This window comes from Rhinopithecus roxellana, chromosome 2 (assembly GCF_007565055.1).
Source record: "Rhinopithecus roxellana isolate Shanxi Qingling chromosome 2, ASM756505v1, whole genome shotgun sequence".
Classification (NCBI taxonomy): Eukaryota; Metazoa; Chordata; class Mammalia; order Primates; family Cercopithecidae; genus Rhinopithecus; species Rhinopithecus roxellana.
In genome coordinates, this window is record NC_044550.1 from 17,611,936 (window position 1) to 17,633,814 (window position 21,879).

Sequence of the window (21,879 nt, forward strand, 5' to 3'; positions counted from 1 at the left end):
AACAAAACTAGTAAGAAAGAAATGCAGTATTCAGAGTGTGAGTATAAGATGTGTTTGAGGAGTGAGTAGCATTGCATAGCTGCAGGATGGGTTTGCTGACAAAAGGAGAGAGTCTGATTTTTATTGTCAAGAATATAGAAAACTATGCATAGAGGGCATTTTGAGAAAAATATAACAAAATAGGATCTATATTGTAAGAAAATCACTGTTTGGAAATGTGGAAGATGGTATGAAGGGAGAAAAACTGGAGGCAAGACAACCACTTGGTTAGGAGGTAAGAGTGCATGATACTGATCTATAGCAATGGGGATGAGACAGAGGGGCTGGAACTGAGTCACAGAGAAGAGATAGGAGCCTGTTAACAAGAATCTAGTGAAGGGAAAAATCAACAGAGTAGGGGTGTCAACAAATGAGGACAACAAATAAACATTTAGATCATCTTCATGAGTAAAGAGAAGTTCCGTATGATTTCAAGGCTTCAAGTGGAAGATTTCAAGAAAGTCAATTCCATTGTTCAAGAACAAGGAGAAAGGAGCATATGTGCAAGTGAAGATGAATTCAGGTTTGGACAAGAGAAGCCAAAGGCATTTAAACTGATGCCCAATAGGTAGACACCAGAAAGAGACCTGGGCTTCTTAGGGAGATTTGGGAGTCATCACTATAGAGGTCACCATCATAGAAGGAGTCGTCACTACAGAGTGACATCCCATAGAGATGATGAGAGTCATCCCCAGAGTCATCACCATAAGCAGAATGAATGAGAATCAAAAAGAGATTAGGATTTCCAAAACAATAAATTACAGGATGGAGCCTTAATAAATGTAACACATTTACATAGGCACTAATAAGAGTAAAGGTTGACCAAATATTTAAAGCCTCTACCAGCAATGGACTTGAAAGGAATAATACAGTATGAAAATGAAAGTAACAGCTGTCTACACAAATTTTATTAATGTATTGAATTTGTGATTTTTACATCCAATCTATAGAAATAAAAATTAGTAAAAATCAATGGGTTCCTTTAGGTATAAAAACTAGAATTGGTCAACTCAAGGCCTCTAAATTTGTGCTATGAAATGAAACAAATTTTTTTTTTGTTTCAGACAGAGTCTCTCTGTCGCCCAGGCTGGAGTGCAGTGGCATGATCTCTGCTCACTGCAACCTCTGCCTCCTGGGCTAAAGCAATTCTTCTGCCTCAGCCTCCTGCGTAGCTGGGACTACAGGCATGCACCACCAGGCCCAGCTATTTTTTGTATCTTTAATAGAGATGGGGTTTCAACATATTGGCCAGGTTGATCTCGAACTCCTGACCTCGTGATCTGCCCACCCCGGTCTCCCAAAGTGCTGAATTTACAGGCATGAGCCACCGCGCCTGACCAAAATCTTGTTTTTATATCAATAAATGTCCAAAAGATAGTAATTTAAAATTCTTACTGTTTATTTATATATTGCATAGCTCAAAAAGTTTGAAAAACTGAAGTTTTAACAGGAAGTCAGTAAATGCTCATAGATCCCCTTAGCACTTGGGGAAAAAGAGCCTTGGAGTCCTTAGAGATAGGAATCTTGACAGCAGAATTTCAGATGTTTCAATCACTTGCCAAGGAAGTGCCATACTTGCTCTGCATTTAAAATGGGGAAAGAGGGTATCGGGGAAGGGATAAAAGAAAGAAGGAGGGAGAAGGGAGTGATTAATAAAATTTAATTTAGACTTTTAGGAAGTACTTAGGCAGATACAAACAGTCATAAACTCTCTATCTAAAGTTGCATTTCTCTATTTAAAGCTATTTCCCTTTAAACTTTTGTCCCAAGTTCTCTAATTTGGCCCAAGCCTTATATAAAGCTATACTAAACATTTTAGAACCTTCCTACTTTATTTCTTGTATCTTTCCGGGTCATTTTAGTCTCTAGCAGACAACACAGAAGTGCTACAACATGAAAGGTTTAGATAAAGCTCGTATAGTAAAATTTGACTATACAAAAAATACCCCAAATGGGATAGTATTGCAAAGAAACAATTTGTTAGCTTACTATATAAGGAATACAGTTTGCTTTCCTATGAAATCATGTCTATGAATTTACTCCTTTCTAAACATGTCATACTTGACTCACAGTAAATAGTTCTCATACTTCTTCCAAATCTGCAACTTGAATATTCTTCTAATATTTTATATTAAAACAAAAAGCCAAAAGCCTTGCAATATTTTGAAAGACAAATGATGTGTGCACATGCTTAAATTTTGAAAATGTCACTACAGAGCATTTTTACTTGTTTATTAAAATAGCTTCAAATAATGGTAATAAAAATATTGTATTTATTTTTAATTCTACAACAGTATAGGTTTTAAGATCTTCAGCTAAAATATATATATATATTTTTAAATTAAGTCTTTTAAAATTAAATGTGTCAGAACTGGCTGGAATATTTCAGTACTTCACCAAAAAAAGTCACTGTACAATCAAATCATTTTCTAGACTAGAAAATTAGTTAAATGCATTTTCTTTATTTTCTGAACTAGAAAATATTTCATCTGAAATTTCAGCAACTATTTTAAAAATATTTCACTTAGCTTATACAGCTTTTCAATTTATCTATTTTTATTTTTATTTTTTGACTTCTGCTACTGTAAACAAATAAATTTATATGCCTCACTCTTAATGAATCAAAATATACCATACCTTCTTCATTACTTTCTTTATTCGGTGAAGATAATACCTGAAAATAAAAACAGAGAAATAATCTCTGTTACAATAAATATTTATAAGTGGAAAGCGCATCCAGAAAAGTTTTTTCACGAAATTATAGAACAAAGTTTACACACAATGAATCCCTAACCTGAAAAAGGTAAATATTCCCCTTTGCTTTTCATTATCGTTGTTCATTCTTTCAGATAAACAAACCACGGACTGAGAGTAAAATAAAAATACTTGAAAATTTTTTTTAATCTTAACCCATGGAATCCACTGAAGGTCTTGCAGCTGGGAATGAGAAGAAAGGGTTTCTTTCAATTGCTTCCACAGCTGATGTCTTGAAAGTTAAAATCAAGCACACACACACATATTTAAATATACGTTTGTTCATGCTTGCTATAAAACACACACTTGCTATAAAATTTATCTGTTTTCTAGAACTTTAAATTATTGTTTCTGTTTATTCTGATGGCTGGACCAAGATTCTTAGAACAGACAAGTTTGAAGAAACATTTTTCTGAGATAGTTTTTTGCCCCATAATTAAGAACAATATTTTTTAACACTCCATTGGAAGATACATTTTCCATAAAGAAGAAGCCACAAAGACTATTTAGTTTAAAGAATCATTAGAATTTACATCTATGTGTCCACCATCCAAGTAGAGAAATGAAACATGCCAGGCCCCTCCCCAGCTATGACCCCTTCCTTCCTAGCGATAACCCTACCCTACCCTGATTTTATAACACAATTTTCAGATTTCAAATATAATAATTAACTTCTAATTCTCTGAATTTGCTGACCTTCAATAGACAGGAAATACCTGCCTCTAGCATTTGTTAAGTCTGAGGCAGAGATACAAATGTACAAATATACATCTAAATATTTAAAAGTTACAATAACTCAGGCTAACAAGTGATGAATATATATATGAAATGTGTTCCATCTCACTATCTTGATACAAATACCTTTGTAATGACCTAGAAACTCTCATTTAGGATTCCAGACACCTTAGAGACATGTGTCTGGATGTGGCAAAGGAAGGAAAAGAGGCCCTCATCCTGCTCCACTTCTCTCCCTATTCCAGGCTCCTTTCTGCATTTCAAGGGCCTCATCTGCACATGGGTAGAAATTCAGTAGCCCACATATCTAGGCACCTTTTATCTCCAAACAGCCACCCACTGGACCCTGCAGAAGTAACGGTGGGTACAAAGTCCACAGAGTCAGGAGTGTGGACCTGGGGAGATGTGTAGCCTGGTTTCTACAGAGGCCCCGGAAACACGCTTAAACCTGTCTGGGCAGAGGATTCCAGAGTCCTGGGTAGCCAGGATGTGGTCTAGAATGGGGGCATGCCTCCTAGTGAGTCTAACTTTGGCCCCTTGTGGGGATGTGGTCTAGAATGGGGGCATGCCTCCTGGTGAGTCTATAACTTTGGCCCCTTGGTCTTCTTGCCCTGTGGTAAGATATGTGACTAAATAAGGGCCAAGTATGACCCTCCAAAAAGCAGGATCTGAGGAAGGCTCTCCAGGCTTAAATCTGAGGGCAGTACTGAATAGCCACCACTCCACAAGAAGAAAGATTTACATTTCAGCAATATTAAAATATTCCCTATGATAGCTAATTTTATGTGTCAACTTGGAGGGTGTTTTTAGATGAGATTAACATTTAAATCAGTGAACTCTGAATAATGCAGATTGCCCTCCATAATGTTGGTAGGCCCCATCTGATCAGCTGAAGGCTTTAATAGAACAAAAAGACTAGTCTGTCCCAAACAAAAGGGAATTCTCCAGCAGACAGCCATCAGATTTCATCTGTGCAGCTGGCTCTCCTGGGTCTCCAGGCTGCTGGCCTTCACACTGGAACTGCATCATCTGCTTTCCTGAGTCTCCAGCCCGCCAGCCCAACTGCAGATTTTGGACTTGCCAAGCCACTATAATCATGTAAGCCAATTCCTTATAATAAATCTCTTTCTGTATATGCACATCCAATTGGTTCTGATTCTTTGGAGAATCCTAATAAATTCCCTCAAATCATAAACAGTTTAAAGTTATTACTCTTTCTACTCCGTTTTAAGAAAAAAGCTGAACAAACAGACTTTATTTTCTTTATATATATAAAAAAAGGATGGTGTAACCATGTAAATACAACTAAAATTTTATCTTTTTTTTGGTTTGTTTGTTTTAGAGATGGAGTCTCGCTAAGTTGCCCAGGCTGGTCTTGAACTTCTGGGCTCAAACGTTCCTCCCACCTTGGTCTCTCAAAGTGCTAGGATTACAGGCATGAGCCACCGTGCCTGGCCTAAAATTACACTTTTTAAAAACATCCTTTAGTTTTTCCAAGTACTTCAAAAAGAATAAAATCTCTACTCAGCTTGTGCACAAAGAAAAATTCTTAACCATCATTGATTTTGGGGATGGTAGGATTTAAATCTGGGTATGACAGTAACACAACATAAAAATTGTACTCCTTGAGATTAGGCATTTGGGATTTGATGGCTCTATTTTTCTAAACAGACCATAAAATAGGGTAACCTGCTTCTTCTATGAAATTGCTATATACTCCTTAAATTGTGCAGGATGCCTATTTGTGTCCTGAACAATTTAAGGAGAGTATAACAATACAAAATTTTTTTCTTAAATTAGCTGTTTAGATTTCCTGCTTAAAATTAGCAGCTGCTTCTTGTTGGAGCTGCCAAACATTTCAGAGGAATAAAATGTATAGTGTATAAAAATAGAATAATTGAGCAGCTTCTTGTTAACCTAAAAAGTATTACAGAAAAGAAATGAGCAAGCTACTCTAAAACATTTATCATTACATTTTATTTTAAAATAATTTCCAGAATGGTTTTTTCTTTATTCTTAAAATACATTTCTCAATTGATAGAATATATTCAGAATATACAAAGCCATATGATATATATTTAAATACACACACCCACCCACCCACCCACCCCATCATAGGTAAGTCTGACACTCAGAGATAATGATAAAGTTTGAAAGTAATTTAAAAAATTACCATATTAAAAGAGAAACTATCATTTAAATTTGAAAATATCAATTAAAATGGATTCATGATAAACCTTAGCTATTTGACTCTTTATCTACAGTCAATGATTTTCTGGTGCTTAAACATAATAACAAATATAACATTTACTTACAGAAAACGGAACAAAGAAATGTATAGAGCAGTACCCAAAAGATCACTAATCCCAATTCTTCACTCTCAGGGGATACTATGATTACATTTTCATTGTAAGAAACTAAAAAAATAACTTTTAGTTACTTACTTCTAATTTCTTTTAATGTAATACCTCATCTAATTTCTTAGTAGGAAAAGAATGTGGACATCCCCTACTCACCCAAGATAAATTATCCACCAACAATGAGTATTGTTTTATAGTCTCATTCTAAAAATACTATTTCTATGGCTGGGTGTAGTGGCTCATGCCTGTAATCTTAGCACTTTGGGAAGCCAAGGCAGGTAGATCCACTTGAGCTCAGGAGTTTGAGACCAGCCCCAGCAACATAGTGAGACCGTGTCTTTAATTAATTAATTAATAAAAATGTTATCTACTCCTCTTCCTCATCCCAAAAATCCTTCTCATTATCTTTATATCTTTAATTGCTTTCAAACAAATCTAATGGTTTCATTACCAAAGTATTCCTTTCTTTTCTATTTATATCTAAACTGTATTTTAAATATAAACTGTTAATACAACTGCTCTGTGCTTAAGTGTCTCTCTTTCAAATAACTCTACCAGGTCCCTATAAGCATTTTCACCTGCAAGTTACCTTTGTTCAAATGAACAAACATGACACACTGAACCAATATAAAGTATCCTGTTTTACTATATCTAACACAGGGATTGACATTATGTCATTTTACTAAAAGAGTTCAAAATTAAAGGGAAAGAAAACAGGTTCCCAACTTTTCATTCAGGTGATGCAAGGTTTTAGTTGAATTAAAGTGTCTTGGACATTGTCTTTCTTTATCTTTTTTTTCTTTTTAGAGATGGGGTTTTACCATGTTGGCCAGGCTGGTCTCGAACTCCTGAACTCAAGTGATCCACCCGCCTAGGTCTCCTTAAATGCTGGGATTACAGTTGTGAGCCACCGCGCCCAGTCAGACATTATCTTTCTGCATTGTATTTCCACACTTCATAAGGCAGTTATACTACATTCATTTTACTTTTCACATAATCCTTTTCTGATTTTTTGCTTTAGAATCAACAAAATATGTCCAATTCTTAGTTATTCATAAAGAAGACATAAAAATATTTTAAGTTCACATAAGTTTAATCTCTTAATACTTCCTCATCAAGCATGCATTTAAATGGCTAGTAGCTAAGTAAGTGATTGGTTTTACTTTCACTAACTTTGTCTACCATCTGGTGGTAATGTACAGCAGGGCTGTTAAGGGGCAAAAAGAGAAAGAAGAGGGAGAAATAACACTAAAATAATGTCTTTTCTTCAGAAATCAGGGTCTGGTTCTAATCAAACCCTGACTTAGGAAGAAAAGACATTATTTAAAACATTTTTAAATGAATTCCCATAAGGATGTTCATTCTCAGGGTCATAAAACAAATCTGTGTGACATAAATATTGTAGTGTGATCTTACTAGAAAATTACATCCTAAGATCAGTTCTACTCCAAAAGAAAATACAGTCAGTCCTCTTTGATGGAGAGATAGCTTTGATTAAAGTGAGTGCCCTTAGAGGGAAGTACTTCTTGCCTAGGTAGTCTGAGGGGTCAAAGCAGCCCTGGTGATAAGAGGGTATCCCAGTCAGACTAACCTCAGAGATTAGTTCTGAGCTGGCTCAATTTCAATAACCAGAAGCCAGGGAATGCCTTCTCCTTATGGACCATGAAAGGAAGCTGTTATTGTCATGTCATCAGGAAAGCCCTAAATAGAGATAAAGGCTATACCCAAAGGAACCATATAAGGAACATGCTGTTATAAGTTCTATCCAAGAACTCTATAATGAACTCCACCATTCTTCTGCGGGTCATTACTTCTCCTACTTATAACTATTTAAAATATTCATTAATTGGTATTTTCTTATTAGAATGCAGAATCGCTAAGAGTGTGGTTCTAAGCTGACTGCTTTATTCATCCACCTTGTTGTGACCCTTAGGAAAAATAAAACACGGCTTTGGTGTGATTTTTTTTTTTAAGTGCTATTATTCTGAATGATAACAATGCCTCAGACTCACATGAGATGCTTATATTGATGGACTCACCTAAAGTCCTTCACCTGGATTCATCTTTGAGTCTCTACATAAATGCCAATATGCATTTTGGGATGAAATAGATGGCCACACTACATGCTGATAACTGCCACTGGGATTCACCTATGGCCTTGGCCTCCTGAATGCACTGCTTTTTACCATTCAGCTAAGAAGTCTTGCACCAACTATAAGACGACCATCCAAATTTTATACACTATGGATATGGTTGCGTTACTGAAGAAATAAGATCTACCAAATGTAGCCAGAAATAATACATTTATACTGAAGTTCCAATTCCCCCTTGACTTTTTTACTTCAAAACACTATCCATTTAGCATCCCATGTACCATCATCACTATCATCTGAGTCTTGTGTGCTCCAGGTTTATCTGAGACTAATTTTAGTGGAAATCTGTCCATGAACAGGCAAAAACAAAGTCAGACTGAGGGTGCTGAGACCTCTCTGAGAGGCCTTCTATCTGCCCCAGTTTTAGAAGTCTTTAACCTTTTGAACTTCTTCCATCACTACTATGAGCTAGAGGTTCACAGTGGCATGGGTCTGGTTCCCTAGAACTGAGCAAGTGTATAACTACTTAACTCTTCTTGGCCTGAATTCTAGATTGTAAGAGTTTTAAATCCCTGGAGTTAGGCTGTGCACATGTCTGAGGCAGGTCTGGGAATCCTTTAGCAGTGAATATGGCTCTCTCCTGGTTCTATATGCCACGAGTTTGTGTGTGGAGCCTCAAAAAGTTCAATCATTTCTCCAGTAAAATAACTACAGTACCAAGTATTAGCGAACCTTACACATTGTTTAATTCAAATTTCCCCCAACTTTGTATAATGCCTAGAGTGTGCCATTTCCTCAAAGAGGAAAGTGCTTACACAAAGCACAAGGAAGAATTTTGGGAAAAGAATTCCAAGATGGGAAGAGTGGTTAAACCAACTACTTTTCCCCTCCACTTGTTCCACCTCTTCTTCCTTCCTTTCTTACTATTAAATTCCCTGAAAGTAGGACTAATTCTCATATGTCTAGAAAAATTAGTAAGGCTGACTTTTCCAATATCCAACAATGGAATGGGTCAACTCAGAAAGAAGTGACATCCTCATCACTAGAAGTATTATTAAAAGAAGAGGCTGGAATAGAAGGGATTTCTCTCTTTGTGGTCAATTTAACTCAACTAAACTTACAGCAGTAATGACAACAACACCCAACATTTATTGAATACATTATCTGCTGGACATTTTTACCTGGATTAGCTCATTCAATTCTCCACAACAGCCTGATAAGATACTATTATTATAAGCCCCATTTTATAAATAAGAAATCAAAGATGTAAATAAATTAAAATTTGCCTCAGGTTATAAATTAAAGAACTGAGATTTGGACCCAGACAATCTGACTTCAGAAAAAATTTTTTTTCCCCAAAAGATGTGTCATTAGACTAACACTGACCTGAAATAAACTACATGTAAAGTCTGTAATTTGATAAGTTTTGACATATATACTCATGAAGCCATCAATATAATCAAGATAATAAACATATTCACCACTATTCCTAAAAGTTTCTCCATGCTCTTAAAAACGAGACTAGAAAATCCTCCTTCCTGTCTCTCTCTGATCTGGTTTGCATCATTATACATTAGCTTGTATTTCCTAAAATTTTATATAAATGGAATGATAAAATGTATATGATATGTCTATTTTCACTCAATATATTTTTTTAAAAGATTCAGCCATGTTGTGGCATGTATCAATAACCTATTCCTTTTTATTACTGAGTAGTATTCCTCATAAATATACTACAAGTTGTTTATCCATTCATCTACTGATGAACATTTGGGTTGTTTTCAGTTTCTGTCTATTACAAAGAAAGCTGCTGCAAGCATTTGTGTATAAGTCTTTGTATGGAAATACACTTCCTTTTGTCTTGGGTAAATATATACAAGTGGAATGACTTGATCACATGGATCGCATGGTATGTATGTGTGTAACTTTTCAAGAAAATACCAAATTGTTTTCCAGATGGTTGTACCATTCTGCATTCTAACCAGCAGTAAATGAGAATTGTAGTTCCTCCACATCCTTGCTAACAGTTGGTTTGGCTGGTCTTTTTACTTTTAGACATCCTAAAAGTATGTATTAGCATGCATTGTGGTTTTAAATCTGCATTTAATAACTAAAGTTGAGCATCACTTCATGTGTTTCTTTGCTTTCTTTATAGATTTGGTGAAGTGCTCATTCATATATTTTGTACTTTTTAAAAAATTCTTTTTTTTTGGGTCATCCATCCATTTACAGAGCCATATATTGTACATCTTTAAAAACTGAATGTTTTGTTTTCTTGAGTTGTGAAAGTTCTTTATATATTCTGAACATAAGTCCCCTTATCAGATACATAATTTTCAAAGATTTTCTTGTAGTCTGTAGCTTCTTTTCATTCTCCTAAGAATGTCTTTTGTAGAACAGACATTTTTTTATTTTGATGAAGTCCAATTTATCATTTTAAAGAACAGATTGTGCCTTTGGTGTCATATCTAAGAAATACTGTCTAACCCAAAGTCAAAATAAGTTTAAGTTTTGTGCCTTAAATTTAGGTCTAGGATCCATTTTAGACAATTATATACAGTGCAAAACTGAAAAGTGTTTTTAAAAATATGAATAACCAATTATTTAAGCACTATTTGTTGAAAAAAAATCATTTTGAAAATCAGTTGTCCATATATATGTAGGTCTATGTGTAGATTTGGTTACACTAATCTATCTTTATGCCATTACTATATTCTCTTGAATATATTCTCTTGATTATTGCAGATATATATATATCAAGCAACTAAGCAACTATTTTTGTATACTGGCTCTTGTTGCCCAGGCTGGAGTGCAATGGCACGATTTTGACTCACTGCAACTTCTGCCTCCCAGGTTCAAGCGATCCTCCTGCCTAAGCCTCCCCAGTGGCTGGGATTACAGGCATCCGCCATCATGCCTGGCTAATTTTTTGTATTTTTTTTTTTTGAGACAGAGTCTCGCTCTGTCGCCCAGGCTGGAGTGCAGTGGCGCGATCTCAGCTCACTGCAACCTTCGCCTCCTGTGTTCAAGTAATTATCCTGCCTTGGCCTCCTGAGTAGCTGGGATTACAGGCGTGCGCCACCATGCCCGCCTTATTTTTGTATTTTTAGCAAAGATGGGGTTTCACCATGTCGGCTAGGCTGGACTTGAACTCCTGACTTCAGGCGATCCACCCGTCTTGGCCTCCCAAAGTGCTGGGATTACAGGTGTGAGCCATTGCAACCAGCCTGCAATTGTTTGCTATATTAATCTCACGTCCTGCAATCTTACTAAGCTCACTTATTCTAGTCGTTTTTAGGTAGAATTTGTTGAACTTGCTACAGAGACATTCATGCCACTTCCCTCACAATCTGAATGCCTTTTGCTTCTTTTTATTGCCTTATTGCACTGGCTAGAACCTTCAGTACAATGCTGAACAATAGTAGTAGAAGCCAACTGGGCTTAGAGTTGTGCTTATAGAAAGGTTTTTAAGTACAAATTTAATTTGTTTATGCCTATGTCTTCTTCAGTGAGCTTTGGTAGTTTATGTATTTCAAGGCATCTGTCAATTTCATGCAGGCTGTCAAATTTATTGATATAAAATAAGTTCATATTGTCTTATTTTTCTCTTAATATCTGTAGAATTAGCAGTGATACTACTTGTTTCGTGCCTTACTTTGAAAAATCTGTCTTCTTTTCTTTCCTGATCATTCTGCCTAAAGGTTTATCAGTTTTATGGTCTTCTCAAAGAACTAGCTTTGGCTTCATTAATCTTTTTAAATTGTTTTTCTGGGCATATAAATGTTTTAAATTACAAAATACTTCAAACATATTCTGTATGCAGAGACTATTACAACACATACCTACTCTCTAGATTTAGAAGAGTTAATATTGTCATTTCAGATCTTTATAACTGAAGTCTTTCTCCCTGTATATTAAAAATAAAAATCTTATTTACTCTCCTCCCTTCTCAGAGGTAACTTTTGGCTACCGTGCTGAAATTGACGTTTACTATTCTTATTTATGTTTCTAAAATGTAATACTATATATGTTTGTATTCATAAGAAATATGTGCTACTGCTTTTTAAAAAATACATAAACGGTACATACTGTATGTGTCCCACTTTTTTCACCCAGTCTCTTATCAATAGACATTTAATTCCGTTTCTAATTTTTCTATCTCTGATCATAAACACATGTATAGTGTCTCTGTAAGATGTGTACCTAGAAGGTAATTTCTGAGTAGTGAATTATAAGCATCAAGTTTACTAGAAATTACTTAATGTTCTTCGAAGTAGTTTTAGCCATCTATATGCCTATCATACCATCAAGTATGAAAGGTTCCCTTTCTTCACTTGCCTAAAAACTCTTGGTATTAACAGACTTTTAAATTTCTGGTAATCTACAACTGTAAAATTGTATTGTGTTTTATTTTGATCCCACTAATTACAAGTAAGATAAAGCAAATTATGATGTTTAGTGGTCATTGTATGTTTCCTCTTTTGTGAGTTGTCTATTCATGCTGTTTACACATTTTTTTTCTACTGGGTTATCTTTATCTTGTGAGTTTGAATAAGTTATTATTTTAGATGCTAGTCCTTTTATCATTTATATGAAAATATCTTCTTCCAATCAATGGCTTATCTTGTAACTTATTTTAAGGTTTCTTCTACTGTTTACAGTTTTTTTCCCCCTTTACTTAAATTTATTAATCTTTTCTAGTTTACTCTTGGCCCTTTACTATTTCATATACATTTTAGAATCACCCTGTGAGGTTCAGTGAAAACCTCATTGGGATTCAGATGAAAAAAACAGACTGACTTCATTAATTAATATGGGAAAAATTGCCATCTGCATGATTAAGTATTGTTTTACAGGTTTATTTGGGTTTTCTATTTATTCTTGATTTGATATTGGCAATTTATATTTTAAACAAAATTCTCAATTCATCTGTGTTTAGAAAGTTGTTGCAAAAAGCTTTTCAGTATTCTCTTCTGATTATTTAAACATGTCTTATGCCTGTAGTTATGTCTTCACTTTAATTCTTGCTATTTTTATTTGTGTCTATTTCATCCTCTTTCTTGCCACAGGTCTATATAATTAGTCTTAAAAGAAAGAAAATGCAGCTTTTGTTTTAGTTGATCCTGTCATTATTTGTTTTCTGTTTCATCAAATATTTACTCTACTCTATTTTCTTCTAATATAAAAAGTCAGAAAAATGAACAGAGTAATTGTTAAGTTGAACTGCTATAATTTTCTTTCATTTCTGCTATATTGTATACATTTAATTTCTCAAGAACTATTTTTGCTGCATTACATAAGTTTTACCATACATTGACTCAGTTGTCTTTCAAGTTTAAATATTTTAGCTTTAAATATAAATTATTTATATTTTTTCAGGCCTGATTTATAAGTACTTTTAAATTTCCAAACACATAAACGTGTGTTTTATCTTAATATTTTCATAACTGATTATATTGTAGACAGAGAATGTGGTCTGCATGACAGTAAGTCTTTTGCAACTCTATCTGTGGTCTAATATCTACTCAATTTTTGGAAATGTGTACATGTACTTGAAAAAATTATGTATTCACTAATTATGTATGTCCATTAGATTAATCTTGTACATTTTGTTTGAATCTTCTCAACATTCCCAAAATAGTATTTAGCTAAAGGGTCCTAAAAGTAGCATCTTAACCCCCAATAGTCAAATCAAATATCTTTAAAGACTATCAACTAATATTATCTGAAAGGCAAATCATGTCTTTGCATACACATACACACATGCACACACAAACACACATTTCTTTGTTCTCTATAAATGCTCTGAGCCTTGCTCCCTGAAATAAAGATCCAACTGTTAGTCACAAAATTCTCAAGTATTGGGGAAGAATCTCATATCTTTTGGCTATAAAATCAGGTGAAGGTTAAAAAGAAAAAAAAAACTTTACAAAAAGAAATGTAGGTTGGGTGTGATGGCTTACACCTGTAATCTCAGTGCTTTGGGAGGCTGAGGTGGGAGGACTGCTTGAGGCCAGAAGTCTGAGGCCAGCCTGGGCAATATAGTGAGACCCCCCACTACCAAAAACTAGAAAAACTTCGCCAGGTGTGGTGGCACACCCCTGTAGTCCCAGCAACTTGGGAAGCTGAGGTGGGAGGATCAATTGAGCTCAGGAAGTCAAGGCTGCTGTGAACAGTATGATCATGCCACTGCACTCTAGCCTGGGCGGCAGAGCTAGAAGAACCTGTGTCTCAAAAAAAAAAAAATAATAATAATAATTGAGTAGTCCTGCAGTTGAACTATTACATACAGGGTCCTGTTGCCAGGGTCCACATGCTGTAGCTCACTGAGAGCACTCTCTCTGCCTTTTATGGTTCCCTAGTGTGTTGGGATCAAATGAACAAAACTTGTTACGATACAGTCATGCTTTCTGTGATCATATATAGTTCAAACATCTATATTTGTAAACAAAGCCCAATAATCATTTTGATAATTTAAATTCTCCTTCTGAAATCTTTTCAGATCTATCCTTCTTAAGATCTCTAACCTAAGTACGATAAATTACTTCTGTAGATATTTTCTATTTTGTTTCTAAGATGGTTCTTAATAATATTCATCAATTTGTTAGTTTATATTTTATTTTTCTTGGATATTCTGACAATATTTTTCCTAACTGATTTGTACACATTGTTGGATGACTAACAATTTTTTTAGTTTCAGTGTCACACTTAATTGTGTTTTGATCAATACATGTTCATCCAGCATATACTTCCTAAAATAGTTCTATTAACCACTGAAAAGTTTAGTCGATTTCTTTTCTTTGTCTATTTTAAAAGTACAAAACAGTTAACCATATTCTAAAATCTCAATCAACATGTCCTGAGTATTCTAGCAATATGCATCTCAAAAGTGAAAACTTCCATTACTGTCTGGCCTTTTAATGACCATACTTTGGACTCATTTAACACCTACAGATAAGTCTCAAGATAATATTACTTAGGTACATGTTAGACTTGTTAATTCGCTCATTCTAAGCTACTAACAAAATCTGGGTCTTCTAATTTGTTTCATACAAACCCAGGACTTGATACGGTCTGAATCTGATCAAGTATGATGAATGACTTCTGCTTCTGTGTCTTCAATTATTCTAAGCAATTAAAGGACAAAAAAAAAAAAAAAAAAAAAAAAGCAAAAACAAAAAATGACAGCACTTTGAAGACTGTACAATATTCAGTACACAGCAAAATGAAGAGACATGGAAATATACACCTAAATAATTCTGATTCAAACACTTCAATGTGATTCTGAAGAGACGAAATGAGACAAAATGCTTTTATGATAAAAAATTTCATTATTACAAATTAAACTTTATATGAGAAGGGTGTTAACTAATCTGGGCTCTAAGAATACCAAATCATTCATGAGGGTGCTAATGGGGTAATTCTTTGACTTACAAATATTTAATGATGAAAACTGGCATACATGAAGTTCCACTGAGCTAGTGAAGAGGCACTAGTTTCTCTAATTTGTGAATTTCTGATGCAGTATTCTCAGTGAAAAATTATTCAGTATAGTGTGTTCTTCATTATTATAAAGCTCAACCAAGTTACCAAGCCAGGTAATTAAAGCTGTATGTTAACCTTTCTGAATTATAATCTTATTCCTCTAATCTAAATAGATCATATATACGTCCTCCAATTTTTTTTTATTGTTTTGCCACTAATGTGATAGAAAGCAATGAAAAAAACAGAATCTAATATAGAAACTTTGAGCCTGTGGTTAATTTTAAGACAAGTATCTACTATATTATTTATGAATCTACAACTGAAATACATGGAATAGACTTAATCTGAGATTAGATTGCTTGTACAAAGATGAAAAGTTTTTGTTGCCCTTCATTATTATCCTTAAAGAAGTAATGAAAACCAAATTCTGAATATAATCTACATAGATGCAAAACTGATAACTTGGAGAAAATAATGTGGCCTGCATTATTGTAACAGCTTCCTTGTATTTTCTCTAATCTAATTATCGCCTACAGCCCATTCTCACAAACGCAGCCGGAATGATCTTGTTAAAATCAAAGTCAGATTAGACCACTCCTTTGCTGAAAATATTTTAATGGTTCCCTACCTCATTCAGAATAAGAAACGGAATCCTTAAATAGCTTGCACAGAGTCTTTCATAATCGACCCCCATTTTCAAACCCAGATCCAAACATTTCCCATCTCATCTCCTCCTTTCTCCCCATACTTTCTCTTCTCTACCAGTCACTATGGTCACCTTGGGTGTTTCTTGAATACCTCAGAAATCCTCTTGCCTCAGGGCCTTTGGGAGTGTGGCCTTGAATGTTCTTCCTTCACTGGACCTTACCTTCTACAATTCTTGGCACATATTCAGCCCTCTTCTTAGTAAGGCTGTGGCTGACCGCTTTTTTAATAACTACAACTCCTATCCCACTTCCGGCATTTTATCCCCTTGTCCCTGCTCATTTTTGTCATTTTTCAGAAGGCATTTATTGCTCTCTGAAATGTTCATTATTTTACTTGCATATTTCCTTCTTATCCATCTCTCCAGATAAAATGCGAGCTACACAAGGGCAGAGGTTTTTGTATCTTTTCTTTAATACTGCATTCCCAGCACCTACATCTTACCACATAACAGGCACTAGATAGCCAATACATTAGTGGGGGAAAAAAAACCAATAAATTAAAAGCAACCACAGTGATCAGCTAACATTTAGGAACATTTTGTTGTTCTTGGTGTAAAGATCTAAATTCACTAGTTTTTCAACCTCATGGTTCTTAAAAACCCTTAATTTATAAATGATATTTCTAGCCTAAGACCACTCCTAAACACACTTTATATAAGCAATATTACTTGGTTATCTGAATATAAATTTTCTAATTTAGTGATCTCCAAATCAGTCATTAATTTACTAATAAATTCAGTTGCCTCTATGCAGCATTATCACTAAGACATAAAAATCCAAGGATATCAGCTCAGCTTACAGAAGGAAAGCATGTGAGACAGCCAAACTAAAGGGAAATAAAAAAGCAAAGGGTCTTACCAATTTTATTTTTCTTAAGGTGAAAAACGTAATTTTATTTTATTTTCAATTTTTTTTTTTTTTTTTTTTTTTGAGACAGAGTTTCACTCTGTTGGCCTGGCTAGAGTGCAGCAGCACAATCTTAGTTCACTGCAACCTCTGCCTCCCAAGTTCAAGTGATTCCTGTGCCTCAGCCTGCCAAGTAGCTGGAATTACAGGCATGTACCACCAGGCCCAGCTAACTTTTTATATTTTTAGTAGAGATGGGGTTTCGCTATGTTGGCCAGGCTAGTCTCAAACTCCCGGCCTTAAGTAATCCACTCGCCTTGGCCTCCCAAAGTGCTGGGATTATAGGAATGAGCTCCCATGCTGGGCCAATTTTATTTGTCTTAAGCTGGAACTGTGCCAATAGCCAGTTCCAGTGTAGACACTGGACAGAAGATAATTCATGGAGATACAACAGTACAGAGGAGAGCATATTTATATAAACAATAATAAACTGATGATAAGAAAAACAGCATCATATGAAATTAGCTAACTGGTTAATGTACTTTCAAATACAAAATTTAAAAACTCAACTAAAAGGTTTTAAAGGTTTTCATTTAAATTCCTTGAATTAAAAAAGTAGATTTCAGTGTGATTTGTAAACTTTATGCTTCTCAAAAGGACTTGACACATTTCATTGCTAGAGATTTCAGAATTTCTACTAGACTTCCTATGACATTTATAAGATTAAAGGATGTCTTGGATGTTTGCCCCTTACCAATTCAACTAATGATCTTGCTTCCTCTTGAGTGCAACGGAAAGGGCTATCAGATATCTGCAAGTTTGTGCTGGAGAGGAAAAGAGAATGCTATTATTAAACAGGATAAAAAGAAACAACTACCAAAAAAACCCCCAAAAACTAACTCCAAATACTCCACATCAGTTGTATACTTTCAACCAATGACTAGAAACTGAATGAATAAAAATTAAGACAATGAAAATTATTGTATATTCTTTCAGGCAAGGTTATAAGTATAGAGTAGTCCACAGCAAAGCACTCTCCAGAATGACAAAAGATTTTTAAAAATTATATTACACAAATCCTAATAATTTCCAGGTATATATAAAAAGCTACACCACAATTGCACTTCACCTTTATTGAAGAAAAGAGGAAGCAAATTTGACCCACAGAATGGGACCTACGATAAATTTTCCTCTAAGCAAGGTGACAAACGTTGTAATGAGCTACTTAAAGTTTTGCAGAATCTCTTTCACAGATAAGGAGATTAAAGAGGAAACTATACGAATATAAAGTTTATTTTCTTATATGTAGGGAAGTTCAGCCAGGCATAGGAATAGCAGCTCCTTCCCTGACTAGGGAAGGCTCCATAGAGTCAAACGCCTTTCCTATACCTCTAAAAGCATGTCACTCATTACATATTGCCAATCTCTAGACAAAAGCAAAAGCATTATTCCTCTGAAACATATTAAGACTGATTTTTTTAAAATTTCATCAAAGGAACAGGCAGATTAAAATGGATAAAGAAAGAGGTGGTAGAGAAGGGAGTTAAAGCCAAATTAACTTTTTTAAATAGAAGAAAAAGTGATTAGCAGATCCCTAAAAGATAAAATAATAGGTAAAACACACGTAAACATATTCCCCCTCAAGTGGACCTAAGGATATACATTATCAAATTTATTTTCACAATAGCTTTGTGGAATATGTTGAGATATCAGTGATAAAAAACATCTGTCTATATCTCTCTGTAATTGATGACACTGAGTATACAGCGATTATAATAAGTGGTCATTTTGGTTTCTATCCAGACTCCTAATGTGGGATTCATTTTCATTCTTGGCATGAATAGAATTTGATGAAAGTTAGCAGTAACATCTTTAAGGCTAAGCTTTTTTGCCACCATGGCACACGTTTACCTATGTAACAAAACTCCACATCCTGCACATGTACCCCAGAAATTAAAAGTTGAGGGAAAAAGAAAAGATGAAGTTTTTTGTATTCTCTTTTCTACAGCTCACGTTTAAGCAAGCTGAAAATTGAAAAAGGCAGAGCCTTGTAAGTCAGATGTTTCCTTGATGACTGTCAAAAATAAATTTTAAAAGAACCAGGCAAAAAATCAGACACTGTAAAAAAAGTGCTGGTCCTGTGAAGAAAGTATGGTATACAAAGTACTAATTACAATACATATAATGCTTTTAACATTATAACTAAACCAAAGTAAAACATTCCTTGGAAATTCTGGGAAAAGAATGGTGGGCGGGGGGGGGGGTGTCTTTTCTAGATACAGTTGCCATATAAAATACAGAACAACCAATTACATTTGAATTTCAAATAAGCAACAAACTATTTGTTTGTTAGTATAAGTATGTCCCAAATATTGAAAGAGACATACACACTTACATGGAAAAATATTTGTTATTCTGAAATATTTAAATAGAAGAAAAAGTGATTTAACTGGTATCCTGTATTTTTAATCTGTTAAATCTGATAACCCTACTTCTTTTTTTTTTTTTTTCCTCTTTTTTTTTAAATTATACTTAAGTTCTAGGGTACATGTGCACAACATGCAGGTTTGTTACATATGTATACATGTGCCATGTTGGTGTGCTGCACCCATTAACTCGTCATTTACATTAGGTATATCTCCTAATGCTATCCCTCCCCCCTCCCCTCACCCCACGACAGGCCCCGGTGTGTGATGTTCCCCTTCCTGTGTCCAAGTGCTCTCATTGTTCAGTTCCCTCCTATGAGTGAGAACATGCGGTGTTTGCTGACAACCCTACTTCTAAAGTAATCCTCTACTCTTACAACAAAATGAAACTATGAATAGGAATATTAGAAAACAATGACAATATTTAAGCCAGCACAGTAAAATTTAAAAATATTTAAAATTTTATTTTAATTTTAAAAATTTAAAAAATTTAAAAAATATCTCTGATAAAATGTCTTGACAAGTAACCAGTAGTGGATATCTTGGGAAAGTAAACTGACCCTGCTATTTTTTCACCTTAAAAAATGTATGAGCGGTTGGGTGCGGTGGCTCACACCAGTAATCCCAGCACTTTGGGAGGCCAAGGTGGGCAGATTACCTGAGGTCTGGAGTTTGAGACCAGTCTGGCTAGCATGGTGAAACCCCATCTCTATTATAAATACAAAAATTAGCCAGTCATGGTGACATACACTTGTAATCCCAGCTCCTTGGGAGGCTGAGGCAGCGGAATCACTTGAACCTGGGTGGTGGAGGTTGCAGTGAGCTGAGATGGTGCCACTGCCACTGCACTCCAGCCTGGGTGACAGAGTGAGGCAATGTCTCAAAAAAAAAAAAAACCATATATATATATATGTATGTGCGTGTATATATATATGTATGTGTGTGTATATATGCATATATAAAATAGGATGATACATAAAAATCATCCTAATAGAATGAAAGATTACAAAGTTCCTTCTATTTACCAAATAGGCTCTTCTACCAGCTAAAAACAGTGCCAACATCCTCACTCATGTCCTTTTAGTCAATAATATATGTAATCTAGCTTGTAAGAACATATATGTATGTAAATATATGCGTACACATACATATATGTACTTTACCCCCTCTTGGATTTAATAATTTATATTTTGAATGTTTAAAAGTGTAATAAAAGGCATGATACCAAGAAATATTTTTATTTTTTCTGAACTGGCCTTCATGTAAAAATAGTTGTTTAACATTGATTCATATTTATTAGCCAATTCAAAAAAATCATACTATGTGTCAGGGACTTTTCTAGACGCTGGAGACACAATACTGAATCATGCAGCCCCCCCAAGGAGCTTCTAATCTTTACGATTCTTTTTAGTTCTCAAACTATGACTATGACCTGCCAGGGGAAAAGCAGTATAATCATTTAAAGGAGGGAGGACTAAGCTTTTAGTGCCCACTATAAATGAAACTTAAAAAAAAAAAAAAAAAACTAAAAAGAATGCACTGCTTTCCTTTTTATACTAAGATACTAAGTATTATATTTTAAATGTATAAATGTTACATGATCCATATACACCCTTGTTGACCAAAACAAGATGATATTAGAGCAAAAAATCAGTAAAACCAAAAATGCTGTGTACAACAAACCCAAATTACATACAAAAACAATAAAGTATATTAGTAGACAGATAATAGTGCTTTAGTGAAGGGAAAACCATTTTTTTCAAGTAAATTTCAAATCAAATAATGGCCCACACTTAGAGAATCCTCAAAGACAGTGTCCAGGATAAAGATATGTCAAGGCTTTTTATTCTAAAGCAAAGTGGTCAAGAAAAAGGGAGAGAGAAAATTTAAAGGGATCAGAATGACAATAATTTTAGACCATAACCTCCAGAGTTTATAGAAGGAAGTGACCTTGGGATAAATGTACACAAAGCCAAAACAACTGAGGCTATCAATACATGAAAAAGTATCATATTACTGGCACCAAAACAGACATATAGACCAATGGAACCCCAGAAATAACACCACGCATCTACAACCATCTGAGCTTCAACAAACCTGACGAAAACAAGCACTGGGGAAATGATTCCCTATATAATAAATGGTGCTGGGAAAACTGGCTAGCCATATGCAGAAAACTGAAACTGGACCCCTTCTTTACACCTTATACAAAAAACTAACTTGAGATGGATTAAAGACTTAAATGTAAAAACCAAAAACCATACAAACCCTAGAAGAAAACCTAGGCAATATCATTCAGGACATAGGCATGGGCAAAGACTTCATGACTAAAACACAAAAAGCAGTTGCAACAAAAGCCAAAATTGGTAAGTTGGATCTAATTAAACTAAAGAGCTTCTGCACAGCAAAAGAAATTAGCATCAAAGTGAACAGA

At 34.7% G+C, this 21,879-nt stretch overlaps 1 protein-coding gene across 5 annotated transcripts in view; it reads right to left on the minus strand.

The window, feature by feature from the left end:
* Nucleotides 1–1,417: 1,417 nt before the first annotated feature.
* The window catches only part of PPA2 (inorganic pyrophosphatase 2), a 110,661-nt gene continuing 90,199 nt past the window's right edge, over nt 1,418–21,879 (minus strand). For all 5 annotated transcript variants that reach the window (XM_010371549.2, XM_010371546.2, XM_010371548.2 and 2 more), the window contains 3 exons: nt 17,774–17,843; nt 2,677–2,713; nt 1,418–1,619 (listed from right to left, as the gene is read on the minus strand). In XM_010371549.2, the coding sequence (XP_010369851.2) occupies nt 1,591–1,619; nt 2,677–2,713; nt 17,774–17,843 (136 nt within the window). In that variant the 3' untranslated portion in view covers nt 1,418–1,590. The remainder of the gene's footprint in view (nt 1,620–2,676; nt 2,714–17,773; nt 17,844–21,879) is intronic.